This window comes from Lissotriton vulgaris, chromosome 3_2, assembly GCF_964263255.1.
Source record: "Lissotriton vulgaris chromosome 3_2, aLisVul1.2, whole genome shotgun sequence".
Classification (NCBI taxonomy): Eukaryota; Metazoa; Chordata; class Amphibia; order Caudata; family Salamandridae; genus Lissotriton; species Lissotriton vulgaris.
In genome coordinates this window covers 153,566,560-153,583,286 of record NC_141690.1, presented here as the reverse complement: position 1 = coordinate 153,583,286, position 16,727 = coordinate 153,566,560, and the positions used below count along the sequence as shown (strand labels likewise).

The following is a 16,727-nucleotide window of genomic DNA, read 5'->3' as shown; positions in this document are numbered from 1 at the left end:
GACTACCAGCACCAGAAAGCCGCGGTGGGCTAACAGCTGACCATCCCCCCTCGCCCTGTCACCGGGGGCCTTTAAACACTTCTTGCACCTTCTGCTTCGCAGGAGACGCTGCGCACCGGCAAGGAGAGCCTGTGGCGGGACTACCAGCACAAGAAAGCCGCGGGGGGGCTAACAGCTGACCATCCCCCCCCCCCTGTTACCGGGGGCCTTTAAACACTTCTTGCACCTTCTGCTTCACAGCAGACGCTGCGCACCGGCAAGGAGAGCCTGTGGCGGGACTACCAGCACCAGAAAGCCGCGGGGGTCTAACAGCTGATCATCCCCCCTCCCCCTGTTACCGGGGGCCTTTAAACACTTCTTGCACCTCCTGCTTCGCAGGAGACGCTGCGCACTGGCAAGGAGAGCCTGTGGCGGGACTACCAGCACCAGAAAGCCGCGGGGGGCTAACAGCTGACCATCCCCCCTCCCCCTGTTACCGAGGGCCTTTAAACACTTCTTGCACCTCCTGCTTCGCAGGAGACGCTGCGCACCGGCATGGAGAGCCTGTGGCGGGACTACCAGCACCAGAAAGCCGCGGGGGGCTAACAGCTGACCATCCCCCCTCCCCCTGTTACCGGGGGCCTTTAAACACTTCTTGCACCTCCTGCTTCGCAGGAGACGCTGCGCACCGGCAAGGAAAGCCTGTGGCGGGACTACCAGCACCAGAAAGCCGCGGGGGGCTAACAGCTGACCATGCCCCCTCCCCCTGTTACCGGGGGCCTTTAAACACTTCTTGCACCTCCTGCTTCGCAGGAGACGCTGCGCACCGGCAAGGAGAGCCTGTGGCGGGACTACCAGCACCAGAAAGCCACGGGGGGCTAACAGCTGACCATCCCCCCTCCCCCTGTTACCGGGGGCCTTTAAACACTTCTTGCACCTCCTGCTTCTCAGGAGACGCTGCGCACCGGCAAGGAGAGCCTGTGGTGGGACTACCAGCACCAGAAAGCCGCGGGGGCTAATAGCTGACCATCCGCCCCTCCCCCTGTTACCGGGGACCTTTAAACACTTCTTGCGCCTCCCGCTCCGCGGGAGACGCTGCGCACCAGCAAGGAGAGCCTGTGGCTGGACTACCAGCACCAGAAAGCCGCGGGGGTCTAACAGCTGATCATCCCCCCTCCCCCTGTTACCGGGGGCCTTTAAACACTTCTTGCACCTCCTGCTTCGCAGGAGACGCTGCGCACTGGCAAGGAGAGCCTGTGGCGGGACTACCAGCACCAGAAAGCCGCGGGGGGCTAACAGCTGACCATCCCCCCTCCCCCTGTTACCGAGGGCCTTTAAACACTTCTTGCACCTCCTGCTTCGCAGGAGACGCTGCGCACCGGCATGGAGAGCCTGTGGCGGGACTACCAGCACCAGAAAGCCGCGGGGGGCTAACAGCTGACCATCCCCCCTCCCCCTGTTACCGGGGGCCTTTAAACACTTCTTGCACCTCCTGCTTCGCAGGAGACGCTGCGCACCGGCAAGGAAAGCCTGTGGCGGGACTACCAGCACCAGAAAGCCGCGGGGGGCTAACAGCTGACCATGCCCCCTCCCCCTGTTACCGGGGGCCTTTAAACACTTCTTGCACCTCCTGCTTCGCAGGAGACGCTGCGCACCGGCAAGGAGAGCCTGTGGCGGGACTACCAGCACCAGAAAGCCACGGGGGGCTAACAGCTGACCATCCCCCCTCCCCCTGTTACCGGGGGCCTTTAAACACTTCTTGCACCTCCTGCTTCTCAGGAGACGCTGCGCACCGGCAAGGAGAGCCTGTGGTGGGACTACCAGCACCAGAAAGCCGCGGGGGCTAATAGCTGACCATCCGCCCCTCCCCCTGTTACCGGGGACCTTTAAACACTTCTTGCGCCTCCCGCTCCGCGGGAGACGCTGCGCACCAGCAAGGAGAGCCTGTGGCTGGACTACCAGCACCAGAAAGCCGCGGGGGGTTAAAGCTGACCATCCGCTCCCCCCCCTTTTACCGGGGGCCTTTAATCCCTTCTTGCGCCTCCCGTTTTGCTATGCAAATAATTAAGTAGGCAGTACTAAATATACCACACTGTAAAGTGGTGTAGTGTGAATTCATTCCTTATGGAAACCTACAAAGGAAACAGTCCCTTGCAGCCCGCTATAGAAGGAAGGTAAAGGCTAAAGGTAATTGCAGTGATTATGTTAATTCACAATGGGGAAACGCTGCACACCGACAAGGAGAGCCTGTGGCGGGACTGCCAGCACCAGAAAGCCGCGGGGGGCTACCAGCTGACCATCCCCCCTCCCCCTGTTACCGGGGGCCTTTAAACACTTCTTGCACCTCCTGCTTCGCAGGAGACGCTGCGCACCGGCAAGGAGAGCCTGTGGTGGGACTACCAGCATCAGAAAGCCGCGGGGGCTAATAGCCGACCATCCGCCCTTCCCCCTGTTACCGGGGACCTTTAAACACTTCTTGCGCCTCCCGCTCCGCGGGAGACGCTGCACACCAGCAAGGAGAGCCTGTGGCTGGACTACCAGCACCAGAAAGCCGCGGGGGGTTACAGCTGACCATCCGCTCACCCCCCTGTTACCGGGGGCCTTTAATCACTTCTTGCGCCTCCCGTTTTGCAGGAGACGCTGCGCTTGGCAAGGAGAGCCTGTGGCAGGACTACCAGCACCAGAAAGCCGCGGGGGCTAACAGCTGACCATCCCTCCCTCCCCCTGTTACCGGGGGCCTTTAAACACTTCTTGCACCTCATGCTTCGCATGAGACGCTGCGCACCGACAAGGAGAGCCTGTGGCGGGACTACCAGCATCAGAAAGCCGCGGGTGCTAACAGCTGACCATCCCCCCTCCCCCTGTTACCGGGGGCCTTTAAACACTTCTTGCACCTCCTGCTTCGCAGGAGACGCTGCGCACCGGCAAGGAGAGCCTGTGGCGGGACTACCAGCACCAGAAAGCCGCGGGGGGCTAACAGCTGACCATCCCCCCTCCCCCTGTTACCGGGGGCCTTTAAACACTTCTTGCACCTCCCGCTCCGCGGGAGACGCTGCGCACCAGCAAGGAGAGCCTGTGGCTGGACTACCAGCACCAGAAAGCCGCTGGTGCTAACAGCTGACCATCCCCCCTCCCCCTGTTACCGGGGGCCTTTAAACACTTCTTGCACCTCCTGCTTCGCAGGAGACGCTGCGCACCGGCAAGGAGAGCCTGTGGCGGGACTACCAGCACCAGAAAGCCGCGGGGGGCTAACAGCTGACCATCCCCCCTCCCCCTGTTACCGGGGGCCTTTAAACACTTCTTGCACCTCCCGCTCCGCGGCAGACGCTGCGCACCAGCAAGGAGAGCCTGTGGCTGGACTACCAGCACCAGAAAGCCGCGGGGGTTACAGCTGACCATCCGCTCCCCCCCCTGTTACCGGGGGCCTTTAATCCCTTCTTGCGCCTCCTGTTTTGCGGGAGTCGCTGCGCTTGGCAAGGAGAGCCTGTGGCAGGACTACCAGCACCAGAAAGCTGCGGGGGCTAACAGCTGACCATTCGCCCCTCCCCCTGTTACCGGGGGCCTTTAAACACTTCTTGCGCCTTCTGCTCCGAGGGAGACGCTGCGTACCGGCAAGGAGAGCCTGTGGCGGGACTACCAGCACTAGAAAGCCGCGGGGGCTAACACCCGACCATCTGCCCCTCCCCCTGTTACCGGGGGCCTTTAAACACTTCTTGCGCCTCCCGCTCCGCAGGAGAAGCTGCACACCGGCAAGGAGAGCCTGTGGCGGGACTACCCGCACCAGAAAGCCGCGGGGGGCTAACAGCTGACCATCTGCCACTCTCCCGGTTACCGGGGGCCTTTAAACACTTCTTGAGCCTCCCGTTCCGCGGGAGACGCTGCGCACCGGCAAGGAGAGCCTGTGGCGGGACTACCAGCATCAGAAAGCCGCGGGTGCTAACAGCTGACCATCCCCCCTCCCCCTGTTACCGGGGGCCTTTAAACACTTCTTGCACCTCCTGCTTCGCAGGAGACGCTGCGCACCGGCAAGGAGAGCCTGTGGCGGAACTACCAGCACCAGAATGCCGCGGGGGCTAACAGCTGACCATCTGCCCCTCCCCCGTTACCGGAAGTACTTTAGGGAGTTTTATTCCCCCTCCCCCCGCGGGACGCGCGCTGGCGTGCGCCGGGCTAAGCCCGGGCAAAGGACTGGCCGTCTGTGGCCGGCAGGGGCAGATGGAGGCAGGGCAGGGCCCGGCCCCTTGGCGTTTTTCTATAAGTGATCTATCATGAGGACTGGTAAGAACATTTGCTAATTGGACTCAACGGCGGTTGTTTAACTGTACTCTGTTGTAGATAGAGCTCCTGGACCTATCTGCTAAACTTTTTGTTTAAGTTAACAGCTACATTCGGATTTGTAAGTTTGATAATATAGAGTTTATTAATTATTGAGTGTTTTGTAAAGATTTAATATCGATGGAGAAATGCAAGGAGAGCCTGTGGCGGGACTACCAGCACCAGAAAGCCGCGGGGGGCTAACAGCTGACCATCCCCCCTCCCCCTGTTACCGGGGGCCTTTAAACACTTCTTGCACCTCCCGCTCCGCGGGAGACGCTGCGCACCAGCAAGGAGAGCCTGTGGCTGGACTACCAGCACCAGAAAGCCGCGGGGGCCTAACAGCTGACCATCCCCCCTCCCCCTGTTACCGGGGGCCTTTAAACACTTCTTGCACCTCCTGCTTCTCAGGAGACGCTGCGCACCGGCAAGGAGAGCCTGTGGTGGGACTACCAGCACCAGAAAGCCGCGGGGGCTAATAGCTGACCATCCGCCCCTCCCCCTGTTACCGGGGACCTTTAAACACTTCTTGCGCCTCCCGCTCCGCGGCAGACGCTGCGCACCAGCAAGGAGAGCCTGTGGCTGGACTACCAGCACCAGAAAGCCGCGGGGGTTACAGCTGACCATCCGCTCCCCCCCCTGTTACCGGGGGCCTTTAATCCCTTCTTGCGCCTCCTGTTTTGCGGGAGTCGCTGCGCTTGGCAAGGAGAGCCTGTGGCAGGACTACCAGCACCAGAAAGCTGCGGGGGCTAACAGCTGACCATTCGCCCCTCCCCCTGTTACCGGGGGCCTTTAAACACTTCTTGCGCCTTCTGCTCCGAGGGAGACGCTGCGTACCGGCAAGGAGAGCCTGTGGCGGGACTACCAGCACTAGAAAGCCGCGGGGGCTAACACCCGACCATCTGCCCCTCCCCCTGTTACCGGGGGCCTTTAAACACTTCTTGCGCCTCCCGCTCCGCAGGAGAAGCTGCACACCGGCAAGGAGAGCCTGTGGCGGGACTACCCGCACCAGAAAGCCGCGGGGGGCTAACAGCTGACCATCTGCCACTCTCCCGGTTACCGGGGGCCTTTAAACACTTCTTGAGCCTCCCGTTCCGCGGGAGACGCTGCGCACCGGCAAGGAGAGCCTGTGGCGGGACTACCAGCATCAGAAAGCCGCGGGTGCTAACAGCTGACCATCCCCCCTCCCCCTGTTACCGGGGGCCTTTAAACACTTCTTGCACCTCCTGCTTCGCAGGAGACGCTGCGCACCGGCAAGGAGAGCCTGTGGCGGGACTACCAGCACCAGAATGCCGCGGGGGCTAACAGCTGACCATCTGCCCCTCCCCCGTTACCGGAAGTACTTTAGGGAGTTTTATTCCCCCTCCCCCCGCGGGACGCGCGCTGGCGTGCGCCGGGCTAAGCCCGGGCAAAGGGCTGGCCGTCTGTGGCCGGCAGGGGCAGATGGAGGCAGGGCAGGGCCCGGCCCCTTGGCGTTTTTCTATAAGTGATCTATCATGAGGACTGGTAAGAACATTTGCCAATTGGACTCAACGGCGGTTGTTTAACTGTACTCTGTTGTAGATAGAGCTCCTGGACCTATCTGCTAAACTTTTTGTTTAAGTTAACAGCTACATTCGGATTTGTAAGTTTGATAATATAGAGTTTATTAATTATTGAGGGTTTTGTAAAGATTTAATATCGATGGAGAAATGCAAGAGTACAGTGGGTACCTTGGATGCCTTCCTGAAAGGAGCAGAATCTCTTCTCATCCACGAGATTCAATTAACAGATCGCAGACTTTCACTCGACCCTTCTCAATTTCCGTTGACTAGGGAGGAGGGACACAATAGTCCTTTATCAGCGAATAATATTACTCCCCTTATATCTTCTTCCCCTTCTGCGAACCCCCAACCATCATCTCATAATTTACGGGATAGGGAGATTGACATCCTCACATCTAGAGGGAAAGGCCCCCAAACTCGGGAACAAACCAAACAAAAGAAAGGTCGAGCCATGGGAACAGAACAGAAGGGTGGCAACAGGGCAAAGAGGGAAAGGAAACAGCTTGCGCCTGCCCTAGCTCACTGGGAACAGTCTCCCTACAAACTCAAACAGATGAAAGCCTAAGGTATTCTGAAGTTCAGACAGGTCCCCCCAATAATAATTCTTAAGTAAATCTACAAGATCTAGGAAATCATATGGATGGTCTTGAAAAAAATATTCTTGAAATAAAACTTGGTGAAATGACTTCACACTTGATTTCCCTCTTTGCTGAAAGATTTTCTCGTATTGAGGATAAGGTGGTACAATTGAAAGAGGATGTTGATTCAATTAGAGTCCGACTGGAAACTTCCAAGTCGACCCCTATTATTACGAATATTCCTTCATTACAAAGGGACAACTCTAATCAATCCAGTCAAGAGTCCCAGTCTGGTCAATCTAAGGTACTGCATTTAGAGAATCAAAACCATATAACTGAGGGCACTATGCTAAAGGTTACTGCTAGGATGGAGAATAACAGTAACCAGGGGCTGAAAAACACGATCTTTAATCCCTCCAACTGTACGGCCCAACCCAATACAGACAACTTGAACTTGCCACCTGCAGCCTGTCCCTATGTTTAGGTCCTAACGGGGGTTCCACCTCTAAAACAAGGCATGACAGAATCTTGGTTTTCCCTTCGAAATAAAGCAGTGGATTGGCTGGTAAAACCCAAGCATTTTAACTCTCAGAACATAAATCAAATTCTGATGGTTCGAAGAGTAGGACGGGTGAGTCCCTACCAAAAATCGAGGAATCACCCATAATACCTACAGTAATTTTGTCTTTTCCACTTGTTTTTTTCTATAAGCCGGTTCTCAAGCCCACTTCGAAAACAAACGGTTCTATCCTAACGCAGAATAGGTTCGAACTTCAGTCACTAATAGAGGAGGTGGACTGACAACCAACCTCTTTTCCGGAACCTGCTCCTCTTACTCCTGAGAGAGAGTAGCGCCGGACAATTGCCTTTAGTCTGTAATCAATCCCAGGAAGCAGTACAAATGGAAAATCCCTTGATCCCGCCCCTTAACCCTATCCCGCACTCTTCGAACAGATACAAGAATTCCCTGTAAACAATTATAGCCTCAAGTTATATCAATCAAGCCCCCAAGTAACAAAGTATTCAGATTCAGTTGTGGTTTCTTTAATGAATAGCAGCCCATTAAAAGAAAGAAGTTGCTTAAACTTAACCCCTCAGACTGATGTAAATATACTAAGAGGGGCCTCTATTAGCGTTACATTTTGGAATATTGCCGGTCTTCGATCTAAGTTCAACCAAGAAGGATGGTTAACATTTGTGCGGTCTCATGATATCCTGTATTTTCAGGAGACAAGGGCAACACAACCAATCCATCTAAATGGCTATAAAACATTCTTCTCCCCGGCACTTTCTTCAGCTTCAGGGAGCTTGAAAGGAGGTCTAGTGGTGTATATATCAAACTTAATTCAAGTGAGAGAAATAAGCTCCCTAAAAAATGAGGAGAATTACCAGATAATTTCAATAGCTGTAAATAAATCCGCCTACATTGTGGTAGTGAATTTTTATAATAAATTACAGCAAATAAAACTGGTGGAGATATTGAAGGAAATGCGCCATTTCCTTCTAGACTTCATGAATAGCTATCACGGGAAAAATTCCATCATTATTTGGTGCAACGATTTTAACCTATCTCTCTGCGAAAGAAATAACAACACTACATGTGGCCTTCTGGACGCCCAAGAAAATAATATCACCCATTTTCCCCACTCTCTCATAGGGGTGTGCATGAATGAGACAATCTCACTCCTCCAACTGGCCTTTGCCAAAGAATTGTAAACAACCGCCGTTTCCTTAAGTTCAACTTTTAAAAGTAGAGGAGCCTCTAGCTGCATATATTTTATGCTCATGGCAACCAGGGCCTCCCACCTTATAACTAACTTTAAAACGCACGATTGTGCATTTAGCGACCATTTTCCGATTTCCATTACCATGCAATTATCACGAGGTCGTATTAAACCAACGACCCTGTATCAGGATGAAAGTCTTACTATGAATAGACTAAATGGATACGCAATAAAGTGGGCCCGTTCAGATCCTGAATTAATAACAGAAAAGTTGTCATGCAAGCAATTAGTTTATGTTTGGCGGAGAGTTCAACTCCTCAGGAGATCGTAGACAACTTTAAAGCAGTAATTAAATCTGTAAATGACGCCCTAACCATTATACCCAAAGGGAAAAGAAAAATAAAGACTAGCTGGTTTAACTCATCTTGCACAAAAGCGTACTCTGACCTTAAAACAGCTCTTAAAAAATCTAACAGAGATAGGGCAGAGGTTACCCAACTAAGGAAAGCATACAATAATACTCTGCGGCAGAGAAAGAAGGAATTAAAAGAGGAACTATGGGTCGCCTTATATAATAGTTGTAAAATTAACGATAGCACAGCGCTCTGGGAAGTCATAAATACACCATTCCTCTCCGGTTCAAGGGAGAGCAGTAATATAAAAGTTACAATCACTGAATCTGATTGGATAGCGCATTTCTCGCGGATATTTGGCCTAATAGAGGATTCCACCCAAACCCACAGTCTTCCTGGGATAAGGTTCAGTAGCCCAAGTGCTTTTCCTATCTCACTGGCCCTAGATTTTACCTTGGCCGAAGTCGAGCTTTGGATGCCAGTAGAGGAGGAAAAGCCCCGTGCCCAGATGGGGTCTCCATGGATTATATAAATTTAAAATGGACTTATGGGTGCCATTATTACTCTGGGTCCTAGAAGCCACTGGAAAAGTTGGTCTCTTGGCCTCCTGGTCAGAGTCCATCCTGGTCCCGGTTTTTAAAAAGGGCGATCGCAATAGTCCAACGTGCTATCGCCCTATTTCTTTACTGGACTCATTGGGAAAGGTGGTGGGCCGTGTCCTGTTAGAACGCCTACAGTACTGGACAGAAGATAAAATCATATCTGACCTCCAGTACAGCTTTAGGGAAGGCCTCGGTACAATCGAGCAGGTCCTAAACCTTTCGCTACTAATGAGTAAATATGTAGATGCGAAGGGTGGAAGACTGCACGTGGCCTACGTAGAGTTTACTGTAGCATTTGACAGCGTGGGCCATGCAAAACTCTGGGACATCTTAACAGCAATGAGGGTCGATACTCTGTTGGTTAATTATTTGCAAGAAATCTATTCAAATGCAACTGCAAGAGTGAGATATGGTTTGGGGGGCAAGTTATCCGCACCTTTTAGGGTGGAGCGGGGAGTAAGACAAGGCTATGTCCTGGCCCCCTTCCTCTTTACACTTTATCCAAACGGCCTGGAATTAGCCATGTTGGATGGGAGTCAGGACCTTCCACTTGTTCAGAATCGCCCAATCCCCGCAACCCTACACGCGGATGACGTGGTCATTATTGCTCGTACTCCACTCGAACTGCAGCGCTCTGTAAACCGATACAACATATTCATGTCGAATTTAGATCTAAAATACAATATAAAAAAGACCTTTATTATGACTTCTGGCCGAAAATTAAGAAAAGGAAATGATATTTATATAAGCAACTCCAGGGTAGACCACACTCTCACCTATCCATACCTAGGAGTTATTGATGAAAAGGGTACTTGGAAAAGAGCAATTGAGGTTAGAAAACTGCAGTTTCTAAAAGCTACAATGGCCTTAGTATCTTTTACTCAGAGGCTTGGAAAACGACCCCCGAAAGAGATGCTACGTATTTATCAGGCCAAATGAGTTAGCACAGCCATCTACGGGGCAGGGGTTTGGGGGTATGTGCAGGTTGAATCCATACAAAAAGTAGAAAATAGTTTTTTAAGATTCCTAGTTGCAGTATCACAAAGTACGTCTATATTCAACTGCCATCTAGAACTGGGCGTGTCCCATATTTCTGACATCATAGGGATGCAACCAGTCCTGCAATGGCATCGTCTCTGAACGTCCAACAAGCTAATGCTTCCTCAAGCAATCGTGACAGATTGCGTTAAGCTAGAACATGCTAAGAAGATATTGTGACTACAATATGTTAGGAAGTTCCTATTTGACCTGGGTATGGAGAATTATCATCACAACCCCCAAGATATGGACCGGATATCAAGAAAGATGTTAAAGAGTCATTGTCTAACGCATTTAGAAGGTCTCCGTCTGACAGCTGAAGCAAATAATATCTCTGTTCAGCACTCACTGTCGTGGAAGTTATCCAGTTTTGATTGTTTTTTATTGACTCGATACAGATTAAACATCTTTCATCGCTTTATCATTTTTCCATCGACAAACGATTGGTCCAAGCAGTTAACTCATTGTCCATGTGATGGTATTTCCCCTCAATCGCTCTTTCATGTAACCCTTTTTTGTAAATTTTATATTGAACCCAGAAAGTGATGGCTCATTCAGATTTTAAAAACCATAGGCCTTCGCCAATGTTGACCTGCTTTTAGGATTCTTCATTTTCTGGAATCAGACCTCTTAGCGATAAACATAGTGAGGTTCTTAAAACTTTGTATTCGACATAGAACCAACTTATAACTTGAGCTCTGATGCACTTTAACCCCTTCGATGCTGATGACGAGCTCAGCTCGTCATCACCCACGGGGGTCGTGTGCTGATGACGAGCTGAGCTCGTCATGGTGCCACTAAAATGGCATTTTCCAGCACACAGCGGGAAAACGCCTAGCATCCAAGTGGTTAAAGCACTGATATATGATGTTTTTAATTTGTAAGACTTTGAACGTAAAATTTTAGATGTGTAAACTATTTATTGTGATGGTTTTTTAACAATAATCTAATGTAATTCTTTTACTATTGGAAAATGTAATGTATTTTAAGATGGTTGATACTTTTATGGTTTTCTTTTTGATTACACCGAATAAAGTAAATAACGAAAAACAATGGACAACAACTACTTTTAGTTCCAGGTGTTTTCTTGTTTGCTACATTAGAGTTTTCATCATCTAGTAGCAAAGTTCAGAAGAACTATGGCCCCTCAACATATTTCTTAGCCAACATACTTAAGACCAGATGAAACAAAGAGGCAAGACCACTGCGAGTATAAAAGCGGGATCACAAAAAACATTTATCTCATTAGATTTCTGATGCCTTATGTCACTTCACTATCCTCATATTTTAAAAAAATGAAATGATGGTATTAGGAGGTTAGAGGGTTTTCTAGTACATGTTGGTTGGGTACTTCTCACTTTGGAGGTTTGTGTTTTGTATACATTCAAAGAACAACAGAATTGACTGAAAGCCCTCAAATAGTTTTTTTATGACAGATCAGGGACATATGTTGAGCATACATCTTAGCTGAATGAAGTAGGGATGTTTATTTCATACCACAATGATTTTCTATTTATTGGGGAATACTTTTTAGGTTGTGTCTATTCGACAGTACATGAACGGACTGTTGCGAGACAAATTGTGGGCTTACCAAGCACATATTGGGCTTGGAGCACACCCATTGATTGGCTCACCTACTTTAAATGCGTTGGCTTGCCTAGTCCATCTTTTGTCTGTCCTGGAACATTGTCTCTTTACTTGTGTTGTTCCGCTCTCCTTTGCACACTTTTAAGGACTTATGTTTTCTTTTGTGTTAAGCCCTATACAATAGTGCATGTGTTTTTTTTCCAGTTGTCTTCCTAGTGTGATTTTATTCCCTCCTCCACACCATTTTCTCACTCTCTCACCCATGTACTTCTCCCCACTCACCCCAAATTGCTCTCTCACAAGTGGCTTCTCCTCTTCACCCAGCCATCTGTTCCTTCCCCCATCCTCTCCTTCTCTCACCCACTCCCTGATCCCCATAATTCCCGCATAGTTCTCCCCTTTCTTGCTTACCCATGTGCTTCTCCCCACCATCTCCACTTTGCTCTATCGCTCATTGCTTCTGCACCCCGCCACTGCCATCAGTGTTGTTTCCCCACCCATGCTTTCCTCTCTTGACCTATGCTGCCTTTCCCCACCCCACCCTACATTCAATAGGTCTCGCTTTTGATTAAGTTAAAGCCATTTGCTTTGCTAATGGTATTATATAGCAAAGCAAATGGTTTTAACTTAATAAAAGGTGAGACCTACTGCATTTTTAATGCTTATTTAGGTCCTGTGAGGAGGGAAACAGTCCATTCAAGGTTGCACACAGTTCAGTATTTTCCGACTGATGTTATTTCCCAGACTTACTTGTTCTTTCTGCGCCGACAAGCCCTGGGGTGTATGCATGTGAGCAGCTGATATTTTTGGAAACAAAGAACTCCATCGACTTGTTTACATATTTAAAGGAACTGCTTGTGCCCGCATCATTCATTATCGCTACGTGTCAAATGTCGGAGAGCACCTGACGTTGTTTGCCTTTACTTCTCATCATAGAGTAAAGACAACCAGCATTGGTAATGCAATATATCTGGCAGTCTCCACAGCCACTTTGGCAACGCTTCTTTTTTTATGATTTGTATAGAACTTTATTTTTGGAAGAGCTGCGGAGCACTCACCAATATATAAAGCAAGTATTTGCAACACAATGGATCTTCAATTTATGTGAGACCTATTGCATTCCAAATAGTTGGCAACTTGGCATCAGGGACAACGGGAGGGAGAAGGCACAGACATTGGTAGGGAGAGAGGGAAGGATAGAGGAGGGAGAAGGGACAGACAACTGGAGGGCGGGCAGAGGGAGGGGGAGGAGAGGAGAGGGCACGGACAAAAGCTACGTGAGGCTACGTTTGCACGAAGGAAATAGTACATGCCCAAAGTAACAACCATGTAAAGGGGCCAGTAGCCATGGGAGGATACAAATGAAGACATGGCTGTACTAACAAGAGACTAACAGGCCTCATAATGAATCAGAAGACAGACAAACACACAAGCCAATGAAAAATAAGGGCGGGGGAGAGGGCGAAGCTTCTCTCCATACTCAACTACCACAGCTCTTCGCAGAGCAGGACTTGCGCGCTGGCTCACGCTCGACCTAAAAAGGATGTGGCAAAATGATGGTTTGGATTGTCGTTCACCAAATTCAGTGCTGCAAACATGAAACAATATGACCTTTATAAATCATATTTACTTACCCTGGCAACTGGGTTATTCACGTAAGGCTTGTGTGGCCTTTTTTGGATTTGATATCCGTTATTATCAGTGTATATCACCATGTCGGTGTTTAAATCTGTGCTTGTTCGCATTATTGCTTCTCGATTGATCTCCAAGGGCCCTACTTTATATTCTTGCTCTATGCGGTGACAAAGCAATGTCATGTCATAGCCATCAGGCACATTGTAGATTCTGGAATATACCGCATAGAGATAGTCCTGTTCATCTGGCTTACTGAAAAAAAAGGAAAAGGAATAATCAATTAGAAGTTCGTTATCTACAATGGTTTTGTCATTTAGATGTATAGTTAAGTAATTAAAAAGAACAATTTACAAGATAGGGGCTCTTACATCTCTGAAGGAATCAACAGTCAATGTACATGATAGTATGTCACACGAGTTGTAATATTTAGGTTTGTCTGCTGACAGAACGTGTGAGTAGGATATGTTTGATCAGTGGTCAACATATGCTTTGCATCAATGATTTGATGCACATACTCTACGATTTCTCTAGGAGCATCTATTTGCTTTTTACCTTGCCCCGACGCCACCACACGCCCACCGAACCTGTGAGCCTGCACATCTTGGAAGTCCACCGAGCATGTGAGCTCACCCTCTGCTACAAGGAGTCCTGCACCATCCACGCTGCTGCTCGGAGGTAGGTGACTACACCTCCCAAGCTAGCCTTGCACTAGGGAAGACAGGTACGTCACGAGGGACGCCCCAGGAGCCGCATTAGAGCGTCCAGGGCTCCCGCGCTGTAGTAGCCTTTTCTCCTCTGCTTTTTACCTTGCCCTGACGCCACCACACACCCACTGAGGCTGTGAGCCTGCACATCAGAGGAGCCCACCATGCCCCCGAACACGCCCCCTGCTACCAGGAGGTCTGCACTATCCGCACTGCTGCAGGGAGGTAGGTGACTACACTTTCCAGCTGGCCTTGCGCCAGGGACGTCACGAGGGATGCGCCAGGAGACTCATAAGAGCGTCCAGTGCTCGAGCGGTGCGGGAGCCTGTCCTATTTGCTTTTTACCTTGCCCTGACGCCACCACAAGCCCACCGTGCCTGTGAGCCTGCACATCAGGGGTGCCCACCGAGCCCGTGAGCTCGCCCCCTGCTAAAAGGAGTCCTGCAAAATCCGTGCTGCTGCTTGGAGGTGACTACACCTCCCAGCTAGCCTTGTGCCAGGGACAACAGGGATGTCTCGAGGGATGCGCCTGGAGGCGCATAAGAGCATCCAGAAGTCCCGTGGCGCTGGATGCGCGAGGGCCAAGGGAGGGTCCGTCATCGACAGGAAGAGGCAGGACCACCCCCCTTGGCGGCTGTGACTGACCTAGATGTACCAGCGGGTAAGACTTTCCCCAATTATTGTACCCCGTCCCATCATTACAGCACCCAGCTCCCTCCATTGAGGCTCTATTGGCATTAGAAAGAGCCTGCACTGTGAACTGTGGAGTCCCAAGGAATTGTGGACTGTATCGTCATTTACATTGTTATTTTAAATAGAAAACAGGCTGGTAACATTGGGGCGGGGTGATCTCGGGTGGCAAGTACCCTGTCCCAGTTTTGTGTAGTCTAACCCCTTGTTTAGTTGAAAACAGTCCACAGGTGTTAAAAACTAGTGTAGCGCGAGCTGGGGTGCTTGATTGACAGTAGTCAGCAACGTCAGCGACTGGAAGAGGCTGGGCTGGGCCACCCCCTTGTGATATTGTGGTTGAGATATAACTGTTTGCAAGATTGATCATACTGTTCCATTGGTTTTTTGGAGCAGTGTTGTTTTGCTTCCTCCGCTTTCCCTTTTATACTGTTGATTCACTGTCATTTATATACTCAAGAAATATGAATAAACGTAAAGGTGCTGCTGGCACCTTAGATGCCTTTTTAATCAGAGCAGATTCGCTGCTGACACACGAAATTCAACTAACAGAGAGGCGGCTGTCACTTGATCCTACGCAATTTTCAATCCATAAAAACGTAAATATTATAGAGCCCAAAGAATTTGCCAAGCCTAACGAATCTGTTCAGCAGACTCCATTAACCCCTAGAATAATAATCCAAAGAGGATCTGCGACACCTGTCCTGCCAAATTAACCCCCTATTTACCCTCAAACTCCGCATCAGATGATTATAGCAGTCCAAGCATAGGAACCAGATCCAGAGTTTCAAAACCAATAGAAGAAGTCAAAGGGAAAGTTCCTCGAACGAGGCAAAAACGTCCTATGGGCCGCTTAGAAACCAAGAAAATAGGGGGTCCAAGGTCCAATGCTCAGAAAAATTACCAGGTAGAGGAACCAACTGTAACATTGGCAAAAACTTCTAGTACACAGATGGAAGCTGATGTCGGTCCTACCCCTGAGATAACAAAAGAAAGTCCTGGGTTAATGATTGCACAATCTCCGTGTTATTAGAAACAACATTCGCAGGTGTCGCAGGTCTATGTTAACACAAATAAATGATTTATTAGACAGAGTTTGGCTTATTAGATCAGAAGATAGACCAACTAAAACTGTTGTAGGTATCTTGAGAGACAGAATAGACAGTACTGGCCTCAATATTACAGAAAGGGAGGGTGAACCAAGGCATAGTTGGAATGATCAGTAAGACTAATGATATTTTTGTGGCTGAATCAATGATTCAAATAGATAACAGAGAAAAAAGTGCAGAATAGGGATTATATAACAAGGAGAACACACGTTATGGATCACAAACATGGAGTTTCACATGCACCTTTAAAAAGACTAGGTCCAGTTGTAATAAAAGACTCACAAAACACAAGTTTGAATCCAAGTACTATAGTGTAGTTCCTATTTTCCCTTTAGGCCCTGCGCATTGGAATAACATAAACAGCAGTGTAGACGTAGGACTGAGGTCTTATAGGTCTCTACTGACTATGTTAGACTTAATTTAGGTTTGCGCCAGCTAGCTCAGAGGTCACTGGAAACTTTCTTGACTGAATAGGAAGTGATCAGCTTCCCGTGCTCAGACAAGAAGGGATTCAGCTTCCGACAACCGCATAAACATGACAACTTTGCTCCCCAGAATAAGAGTCAATCTCTAGAGTCGTGTGAAACAATAGACAGCTATTTCACTCAGTCAGTTGTGCAGATTTAATTTCACCAGGGTGCAGAGAATAGAGAGACGGGCGTTTTCAATAAAAGATATTATTTATTGAGCAGTCTTCCTTCTCATGCAAGAGAAATGAATTGCCATAATTGCAAGACTTGTTATAAAGAAAGTGCGTACAGTAAAAGGAGTATTACGAAATAATACTGTAAAAGCATTGATATGGTTTCTTAGCCATAAGGTAGTTAAAATGAATAAAATATATACATTCATATATACATTGGCTAACTACTT

At 49.4% G+C, this 16,727-nt stretch overlaps 1 protein-coding gene across 1 annotated transcript in view; it reads right to left on the bottom strand.

Annotated features, from left to right (window-relative positions):
* Positions 1-16,727, bottom strand: part of MAN2B2 (mannosidase alpha class 2B member 2) — a 331,173-nt gene that overhangs the window by 71,178 nt on the left and 243,268 nt on the right. Inside the window, exon 13 of the mRNA XM_086964114.1 lies at positions 13,354-13,606. Within this exon, the coding sequence (XP_086820240.1) occupies positions 13,354-13,606 (253 nt within the window). The remainder of the gene's footprint in view (positions 1-13,353; positions 13,607-16,727) is intronic.